This window comes from Cicer arietinum, chromosome 7, assembly GCF_000331145.2.
Source record: "Cicer arietinum cultivar CDC Frontier isolate Library 1 chromosome 7, Cicar.CDCFrontier_v2.0, whole genome shotgun sequence".
NCBI classification, from domain to species: Eukaryota; Viridiplantae; Streptophyta; class Magnoliopsida; order Fabales; family Fabaceae; genus Cicer; species Cicer arietinum.
Genome location: NC_021166.2, coordinates 37,479,491 through 37,490,342, shown reverse-complemented (window position 1 = coordinate 37,490,342; position 10,852 = coordinate 37,479,491). Strand labels below are relative to the sequence as shown.

The window sequence follows — 10,852 nt, the reverse complement described above, 5'->3', positions numbered from 1 at the left end:
CAGGAATGAGAGGGCTTTTGAAAGAGAAAAGAGAAAGATAGAGAAAGAAAGAGAAAGAAATCTCACACCTTATTTGAGAGTGTTCTTGTAGAGAGTGTGAAAGAAATGTTTATGATATATATGATTTTAATTTTGAGTATTATAAAAAGATTGAAAGGATTTGACAAGAAAATTCTAAGTCTCCTACATTCTCCTCCAATATAATTTTTGGGTTCCCTTGTATTAGGAGGATTTTTTATTGTAAAGAAAAATAAACTCTCATTCCAATTGGGGGACGATCCTTCTTTTCTTTTCGCTTTCTTCCTTCCTTTTATTTGAAAAAACCTGCCGTCCTCTCCACTCCAAAATTACAAACGCAGTCTTAAATTTTATGTTTGTAAAATAAAAATAGAAGAAAATCAAACTGTTCCAACCTCAGTATTTGAAATAAGCTAACAAAACTGGGAGAAAACAAGAGAGGCATATTTCCTTGACTGGACAAATGAATTTAGATCATATTGAAACAAATCCAAATGAGCAATCATTAAACCACAATTATAGAGATCAATAACACCATTAGCAAACATTATAATAAGCTAATGATATGAATGAAAATAAAATGGCAGACTAGTTTATTAGGAGGGAAGTTAAATGAGAAACTTACTAGTCCTTTTTCCCGTGCTGCACCAAGTGACCCAGCAGCAACAAAATCATTATAAGACACCTGATTTAAAATAACATTTTTTATGAAGGTTAATGAATGCATTATTTAACTGCTTCTATGCCAAGTCATTTACTATTATATATCATAAATACAAATTAATAAATGTATCCCTCATGCTTACTGTTTCGGCTCGAATGAAACCCTTCTCAAAATCAGAGTGAATAACTCCAGCAGCTTGAGGTGCAGTCATTCCTATTACAACATAGACTTAAAATTTAGAAGAGGATCTAACCAGAGATATTTTGTCAACAAATGGAAGAGCAGTATTGCCTATCCAAAGATGAAACAAACTCCAATTTGAATTGAATAACCTGTTTAGATTACTATATGTCCAATTATTTGAACATAGTATTCACAAAACGATGAAATCCAGCACTTGTTTAAGTTTTGTGCAAACAGAGAAAAAACTAACCAGCAAGTATTGTCCATGCTTTTGTCTCCTGCGTATTACATTACAAAAACAATATCAGTTTTGGAGATGAAATACAGGAAAATTAAAATCTAGGATGTCTTGGGGAACATTTATTTTTACTAGTTAGGTATTATTTATAATAAATATGAAAAACTGAAAGAAGTTCAAGTTACCATAGAATGCTATTTATCAATGTGCGCAATCATGTTTAACAGGATACTCTAAAACTTTCCAAGGTTTCCTCTTACCTTCTCACCAGAAGTAAAATAAGTACGCAGCCCCAAAAGATCATAGGTTGCTCTAATTAGGTTTCCAAGACCACTTTCACTAACACCAAGAGATTTCAAATATTCTTGCCTTTCTTCGATTGGTAGTTCGGTAAGCTCTGCCTCAACCTGCAAAGACAAATAATTGTTATTTCGATGTGAGATGGGAATTTGGTTTTCATGGTGGACACCAGTAAAATCCTATATACTACGAGGAAGAGAATTCAGAATTGAGAATGAATTCCTGTGCAATAGAGTTAAGTTGCAGAAATAAAACTAAGAGAAGAATTGCTTTTCCGAAATATCGAGATGATTTTCATTGGACCATGTTGATGTTGTGGGATTTTAGATAAAAGGAGAGAAAATAATAAACGTTTGAATATTATTGATAATAGTTTTATGCTAACATGATTCAAAAGACTCAATAGTATTCTCTACTTATAGAGATACATAGACTCAATCCTAAATCAGAAACAAATCATAATAATAATGAAATATTCTAAGATATCTCTGATTATAAATTAATCCTAGGAAATAACTCAAGATACTCTAATATAATATAATAGATATTATAAGATATTTTCTAATATTCTAACAGACCACTTGGTCTAAGCAAGGGTAATTACACTTGGAGGCGGAAGAATATGCTAACAACATTCTCCACACACTAATGCCACATGAGCTAATTGAAAACAGAAATATAAATGAACAAACAAAAGCATCAAAATGCGAATGACAAATACTATGCTTTGAAGCAAGACGTGATATGATAGACTATTGCAAAATAATGCTAAGATTACCAAACCAAGATACTGTTTAAGATCATAAAGGATCTCTATAGATCACAGTGGTCTACAACTCAACCCCTCCTAATAAAAAAAAAGCATGGTGGTGGCCATTCTATCTCAATTCATCATGGAGAGAGACTAACGACCAATATGAAACCATATATAGAATACCAAACAAAGGTATTCTAGGGTCTGTTTACTTGGTGAAAACATTTCTATTTTCATTTTCTAAAATTTGAGTTAATTTTACTGGCTACAAGGAAACAAAAGACAAGTGGTGGAGCATTTTTGAAAACAACAAAAATGTCAAAAGAACTGTTTCATTATTCCAAGAAATGCATCACCCCTAGCTAGCATTTCATCTTCTCTCCATCTTATTGGTTCACTTCAAGAGTCTCACGGCTTCTAATTAGCAAGTTAAAAGGAACACATTTAAAAAAATGAAAACAAAAAATATTTTTATTAAGTAAACAGTTCCCTAGCCTTTAGCAACTAGACATACCATAAGGAAATCAACCTAATCATTTCCACTAATCTAAACAATGAAAATCCAAAGTACCAAAAGTAGATTTTCCCCATGGAAGTGGAGGCATTACATCTGACAGTGGTCTTATGGATCATTACTAGTCTGAACCTTCTAAGGGTGCGTTTGATTTGTGAAAAATCAAGGGACTAGACAACACAAAACCAGTTCTTATGTGTATGAATGAAAATATGATTTTGGGACTGGAATAAACAACGGCCAAGAGACAAAAACCTAACATCTTACCCCTCACAAAAACTAGGATCTATCGGATTTGTGTTGTGACTCAAATGTTTGTCCTATGTTGTTCTCCCTATCCTATACCACAAGGTGCATCAAACACATCCATGGACTGGTTGAAGATGAACTCACTTCGACGATGGAGAACATGACAACTAATAGGGTCACGTACACAGGCAAATGTCACCACCACCACCTTCTCATGAGAACAGTAGATATGAAATTAATGATCCATTTGCAGTGCAAAATGGGAAGATGCAATGGTTTCCCAACAGGTACCTATCAATAGGTACATATCATTTTGCTATCAGCCTCTATAAACATGTGATAATAAAAGAGAAAGGGACAAACTAATGAACAATGAAAGTTTGACCTGTTATCACTATACAATTTTCTTTTATCACAGAAAGAAAGTTTGCTTAACAAGCTTAAACAACCGAACAATCATTTTCAAAATAAACGAATATGGCAACATATTTATCTTACAGTATCTCAAAAGTTTCCTTTCTAGCTGTATACCTGTGCTGAAATTGTTACAATTCCTGATTGCAACTCTGATGCAACATTCTTGACACCTACAACGTAATCATTGTTTGCAGCATCAGCTAGTTCAGATTCTGCAACATTTGCCACATATATGATGGGTTTCATGGTGAGCAAGCAGAGATGCTTTGCAGCGTCCCTTTCAAAATCTGTTAAGGTCACAGATCGTGCAGGTTTTCCGTCCATGAGTGCTGTACGTATTTTTTCCAATGCAGACTTTTCTGCCTCTTCCTACAAACAAAATTTTCAAAAACCAAATCTTATGGTGTATTTCCCACCAACAAATTCAAGAGCCAGTGATGAGTAATAACCTTGACTTTAGATTGTGAATCCTTTGCCTTGCCCTTTTTTAGTTTATCCAGTCTTTTCTCAATCTGCATTTCTTCGAAAAAAAGAATATCTTAGTTTGATCCGTCAATTTTGTCTCAAAAACCCACAGCAACTTGCTACATAGATAGACTTCCACAAACCCAAAAGTATTCTTCACAGTGAAGAGGAAGGAAAGTAATATGATATTACCTCTATCCCTAAATAAGCACCGTTTAAAATTACTAGATACAAGCACCGTTTGAAATAAAAAAACGTCCCAAAATAAGCACCATTTAAAACTACTAGATACATTTATTATTAATTTCGTAAATATATCCTTAATTAATACCACTAAGTGTATTAGAAGATGAAAAGCAAAAATGAAATACATCTATTTACAAAAGAGTATTCGAAGAACAGTCATATATAAAATAAGCACATTAAATATACTACCTAATTTTTTTAGTATATGTTAAAAAAACTAAAGGTGCTTATATATAGGGACAGTCAAAGATAGTAATTCCATACAAAAAGATTAATACAATCATGATAAATATGATTGAAGTCCCGAATTTTCTGCCACCAACATTTCGAAGGATAGTAACAGATTCAAAGGAAACAAAGTCGGTAAAATTGTGTAGAATGAAAGTTAGTAAGCTGACTTGGTCCAAGTCTGAGAAAACAAGCTCCAGGTTGATAACTTCAATATCAGACTTAGGATCAACTTTCCCGTTGACATGAATGATGTCATTGTCGTCAAAACATCGTACAACCTAAGGTGATAATCAATCCTTGGCAATATTAGATCAGAAAATGTTAAAAAAAAAATTAACAAATGTACATAGCTACTACTGATCTGATTAATAGAAAAGGAATATACAGAATGAAAATAACAGGAAATGAAAGTAAAGTCATGAAGCAAATCATAGTAGATAAACACCTGAAGTAATGAGTCCACCTCACGAATATGTGATAAAAACTTATTACCCAGCCCCTGCAACGATTGAAGTAAGAATGATAGAGATCAAAGCGATACACATGTAACTTTCAAAAACAATAAATAAGAGAAGTTATAAAAAAAAATAAGATAGATAAGTGTCAGTTGACACCAAACCTAAAACAAGGAGAAGAGAAATTAAGTAAACCTCGCCTTGACTTGCACCCTTGACAAGTCCAGCAATATCTACAAACTCTATTGATGCCGGAACCACTCGTTGAGATTTACTGAGATTGGAGAGTACATGGAGACGAGAATCTGGAACGGCAACAATCCCTACATTTGGCTCTATTGTACAGAAAGGAAAATTAGCAGCTTGAGCCTTTCCATTTTCAACCTAGACATGCAAGATCACAATTTGTCAATATTTGATATCTTATTATAGCATGCAAAACAAGGGCTGTATGCATCATAATCATACATAACATCAATACAACAATCAACCAAAATATAGAACAGAAATTGAAGTTATTTGATTGCAGTTTGCACAAAGGTATATAAAGTTATTGCTTTATTCTAAAATAATAATACCTTATGTTTTAGATGTAGTCATTCAAGATTCATTTTTCTTAACGGCTATTTCTTAGAGAACATTTAATTTAATTGTCAAAAAACAAGGTAAGTTATGACAAAAACCATAAATTTCAAATCTCATAATATGTATTCTGCTTTGATGGCATATTTAATAAAGTTTTGAAACAAGTCACCCCATCACAATAATAAAGCCTATTGGGAAGTATAAAAGGAAGACATTGGAACTTTGTACTCAACTTCAGCACACCTGTAAGAATCTGTCTACAATTTATTGTATTATAATCTGACTAACTAAACCCATTCCCTTAAATTTAAGTTACCTACATTAATACTTAAATAAATAGATTAATAAATAAAAAATAAATGATAACAATGGTACTTTAAGCAACAGAACTCTTGTAAAATTACGTGGAAGGAAAAAAAACTGAAATATTCAGAAGGAAACATGCAATGGAATTATGTTTATCATTTAGCAGTAGGAACACGAATTTTGGTAAAAGCCTTTGAAACTGTTCCAACCTCAAGCCACATTTCCGAGGTATTGTCCATTTTGGGTTTTGTGTGTCTCTCGAACGTGGCATAGGTTCAACCTCGACCTGGTCCACCAATGTTCCGACCTCAAACCACATTTCTAAGGTAATATCTTATATGGGTCATGTGCATAAGGCCTCACGGTTGTTATATGGGTTGAAGAGTGTCGATGTTGTTTATAAACTACCCTTAACCTCGACTCCCATGCAACGTAGGACTATTTTAGTGCATCGGAACAGTAGCCCCCAAACTAACACTATGGGGCTATGGGGTCTGTCAGCCCTCAAGAGTGGCATAGGTTCAACTCCTACCAGGTGCAACAAAATTCGATCTCATGCCACATTTACAAGGTATTTTCTGCTTTGGGTCTTAAGAGTAAGGCCACATGGTTTTGCCCTTATGATACACTGTATTTTACTTCCTCTTTCATTTTACCTCTTAGGATACACTGTATGAAAGACATTTTCATGTGCTGTAAATATGAACTGAAATTCAAAGAAACATCAAATAAAGAATTGCAATTTGGAATACACAACCAGTGCCACACTTTCTTAGTGTTCAATTTAACTTATAACTTAGCACTTGGATAGGATCTACCACTTGGTTTCTCTTCTCATTTGTCTTCATTAACTACAGCAGTTCTATCCAAAATATTTAGCGAAGTGTATGGTAATTAATATCTTATATGCAACATAGGTTTTTTCCTATTTTTTCCAAGCCTCCTTAACAATCCTCCAAACAAGTTCACTCCCATTTATAATATATTTCATAATAATAAATTGCCGCAGTTAACCATTTCTCCGCTTCAACATAGTACAAAGCAACCACTGTTAATTTTAACAAGTGCTATATACACGAGTAGCAACATAATCTTTTGAGCTTTGAAACACACACATATATCGCAGTCTCAACGAACAATCAGTCAAAAATTGACATTAGAACCAAACCACATTCAAAGTGTTTGAGAAACAACAATTAGGAAATATCCCTCCTGATACGGAGCTCAAAAGGCAGTTATGACCGTTGGCAACTATGTAGATGAACATAGCCGGAGTTAGCTGTTGGCTGTTGAGAGATACTCAAAATTTAGTTTGCTATTTCTTCTATCGTGGTGTAAACACTTAAGGCTATAAATGCCTTTCATCCCCATATTATAGGCCTGTACAACCATTGACTACCAGACTTACGAACTTCATGTTGAAATTCTCTCAATCATTTCATTCATAAAATAACCAGATGTTCCTTATGTTGGATTCTTCAGATTTCTCTTTTTTATAGAAAAGAATCCAACCTTCAATTTTAATCCTCATCACCCCCATCTCTAAATCTTACAAAACGCTGGCAGCTCATACGATGACGAAAACCATCAAAATGACTAAATCGCAGAGCACACCAATAATTATAAAATAAAAGTTTGCCATTCAAAAAAGTAGAGCCAATCAATTCCAAAAGGTATTTTTTTCACAAAAATAACTGAATCTACCAAATTTCTGAAATTATACGACTTTATCAACCTAAGTGCCCAATATTACCAATATCCCAAAATGATATTTAAAATTGTAAGATTTTCATTAGATTTCGTTTATCCGTTGGTATTTGCATGGGCTGTAATGACATTTAGTCTGTGATATCAGGGATGCATTTGAAACCAAGTAGTTAATGTTAGGGATGCATTTGATAACAGATCCAAATAAAGGGACAAACTTGATTAACATTTTGCAATTCTTAGAATATTGATAATATAGGAATGAAGTTGATTTGGTCCTATAATTTGAGGGACCAAATTGAAAATTTAGTCTAACACTCTAACTTACTCTTCACTCTAGAAGTCTGTCATTTTCTCAAACAGAGACCGGTCAAAGAAAACAAAGAGTTTATGAAAAATTCTTAAACACCCAGATACCCAAAACTGTATGAAAGAAAACCATTTATTTCAAGTAACACCAAATACCCACACAAAAAAAAAAAACCAAAGCTTTTGGACCCAAATGAAAAACCACAAAAACAGAGAAAGGGAAATGACAGTGTGGCTTACAACGGCATTGAAGAGAGTAGATTTGCCAACATTAGGGAGGCCAACAATGCCAGCTTTGAGACTCATGCTAATCTTTGTTGAAGAAGAAGAATATGAAAGCCTTGGTTGAACTTGTACCCCATTGAGATTAAAAGAGTGTTTTGTTAAAAGGGTGTGACGATTTGAGAAAAACCTTGATTTCAATGGATGAACTAAACTGGGAACTAGTTTTGCCATTAGAGCGCAGAGACTGTGTTAGTGTTATCTCTATATGTTCTGCTGCCTGTATTACTACAATTCTCCAAACATTTTCATTGGCTCCAAACGACCTTATTCACATTAAATATTGGGTAAACTAAAAACAAGGGTGAAAAGTTAGCACAACAAAGTTAGACTTATCGTAACCTAATTACAAATGGTAGGCCAATAATATATATCATATCTTTATTTACATTCTAACAAATAAAATAATTTAGTTACTCCTGATTTTGTTTTTAAAATTTAAATTGTTTATTTAGTAGTGTCATGAATAGTTTTATCATGTGTATCAAGTATGTGATATGATAATATTTATTCAGTTACTATCATATTATATCTTTATCTAATTTTATATGTTATTTTATCTTTATCGTATCTTGCGCATCAAACGGACCCTAATGATGCAGTACTATCTTACTAAACTAATTTTACATCGTCAATATAAACATTTAATTTTATCATCTTATTAGATAATTGTAATGGTCATCATTAGATGCATGTTCCGTTTCCACAAGGTTAAAAGTTACTATGTCAATTTGCTTAACGAGGTAAAAATTATGACCCATTCTATCAGAGGCTAAAACAATATGTTTTATCAGCGGCAAAAATTGATTTATTTTACCAAATGCAAAAATTTATATTAAACTATCATTCCTTTATAGAGTGGAAATTTTAATTTCTTATAGAAAAAGAGAGAAAATTTCAATTATTTTTTATAAAACTAAGTGTATCTTCAAGGGGTTTAGCAAAAACATATGTTTAGTATTAATATGTTTAACTCTTCAATGCAAAATATAATTTGTAGTTAAACATATAGCAAATGTATCATTATAGAAGATAGAAAAGTTACTCATAATATCTTTGCATTTGGTATACTTCAAGTTTGTAACCATCCAAAACAATTGTGTACTGCAACGTGTTGCTTAAATAGATTCTTCTTTTGTTGTTCTTAGGGAAATTGTTCCTTGATGCTTGCTTTCTCATAAGAATATATTTTCTCCAAGTAGTTGCAAGCTACCAATAGTGTTTATCTTCTCAATTATATCTTCAACATATTCAAGAACACATAAACCTACTAGTTTGTAATTGTTTGATTTCTTGTACAGCAAACAAAGATATCAAATATCTATATATATATTCTATTAACAACAATTATATGTGATCCTCTAGGATCATATTGAATTCTATCGGTAGTGTTTCAGCAAGTGTATCGAATCATTGCAAGTAATATTAAAACTGTAGTACTGAGTGTTGAACACAAGGATCACATTATACTATTGAGTTATATTGAATTACTAAAATTGAACAAAAAGTTTTTAAGTTGATTGAATAATTCTTCAAACTAACAAAAGTAATAGAGTTGAAATTTATAATGAGAAAATGTCAGGGATAAGCTTCACTTCGAATCCAACTTTGGTTTCGAATTTGATCCTAGTTAATGAATTCCTTTATTGATTTATTACTAAATTCTCTTTACTATTCTTGATATGTTCCTTAGTGACATAACCTTTAATTTTAAAGTAACTCATATTTCCTTAGTAGATTTAATATTAGAATTAAGTTTTATAATACAAAAGTTATGTTATTAAAATATTAACTCTACAAATAATTCAATTGGTTTCATGACCTGCATCTATCCTTAACTATAATATCATGAATTTCTCATGACAAAGAAACAAAAGATAGAGATTAAAGAAAAAATACAAGAAAGATTTACGAATGATTCTTGATAAAACTCCTTCAATGGTGTTAGAACCAGCCTCCTATGAGTTTTTATGTTAAGGAACAAGTCTCCACACAGAAAATAGCCACACACAAAATCCCTTAAAGTGAGAACGTCGCACTTTTATGCACTTTGGAGTGCTTTGTAAGCTTTAGTGCTCTTGAGATATAAACTAATTGTCAAAATACTGCAGAAATGTGCCCCAAGCACATGAACTTGCGCTCCAACGCACAACATTTTATGTTTAACTTCTATTGCACTTTCTCCTATTTTGAGTCCTAATTTGGTTCTAATGTCTTTATAAAAGTTGTAGATATGAATCTTAACTTTAATTTGCAATCAATTTGACTCCATTTGGACGGACATATATAACTCTATATATGGTTGAAATACTTCACATCTGTCATCAGCTTTGCACTAAAATAACGAAACAACACAAACTAGCAAAAATCTCTACTAAATCAAGAACATAAGAACATAAACACGTCATTAAATTCAAGAACTAAAATCGGTAAACAATATTAAATAATTCCTTAAATTAAAAATGATTAAAGATAAATAAAGCTTAAAAAAATTTAAAAAAAAAATGCATATTATGCAGAATTGTCATCTAGCACATAAACATACGATGAATAGAATATCATGACTTGAAGTTTTCATATAAAGTAAATAATTGGTCATACCTTTTTTATCTACCTTTTACTTGATTCATCTTTGTTAATAATTCAAGTATGATGCATACGTTTATTTATGAATATAAACTATTTCTGAAATTGTTGGATTTGAACTTTAATAAAGAACTTGAGTTATTTCATTATGCTCATTTCAAACTCTTTTGATATTGAAAACTCTTGATAAAGATTTTCATTAGTAGAACCAAATATAATATCAACAACATATATGTGAACTACAAGAAATTCATTTATAGATTTTTTCCTAAATAAAGTAGTGTTCACTTTTCCTCTTGTAAAATCATTTTCCGATAGAAAATTGTTTAGCCTTTTGTAAGAC

The 10,852-nt window shown here is 32.0% G+C and overlaps 1 protein-coding gene across 1 annotated transcript in view; it reads right to left on the bottom strand.

Moving 5' to 3' along the window:
• LOC101495333 (uncharacterized) overlaps positions 1-8,207 on the bottom strand; it is an 8,870-nt gene extending 663 nt beyond the window's left edge. The window contains exons 1-10 of the mRNA XM_004516960.4: positions 7,882-8,207; positions 4,930-5,118; positions 4,725-4,778; positions 4,447-4,557; positions 3,787-3,849; positions 3,452-3,706; positions 1,364-1,510; positions 1,116-1,143; positions 825-895; positions 644-703 (exon numbers count right to left, since the gene is read on the bottom strand). Coding sequence (XP_004517017.1) covers positions 644-703; positions 825-895; positions 1,116-1,143; positions 1,364-1,510; positions 3,452-3,706; positions 3,787-3,849; positions 4,447-4,557; positions 4,725-4,778; positions 4,930-5,118; positions 7,882-8,097 — 1,194 coding nt within the window. The 5' untranslated portion in view covers positions 8,098-8,207. The remainder of the gene's footprint in view (positions 1-643; positions 704-824; positions 896-1,115; positions 1,144-1,363; positions 1,511-3,451; positions 3,707-3,786; positions 3,850-4,446; positions 4,558-4,724; positions 4,779-4,929; positions 5,119-7,881) is intronic.
• Positions 8,208-10,852: the final 2,645 nt, after the last annotated feature.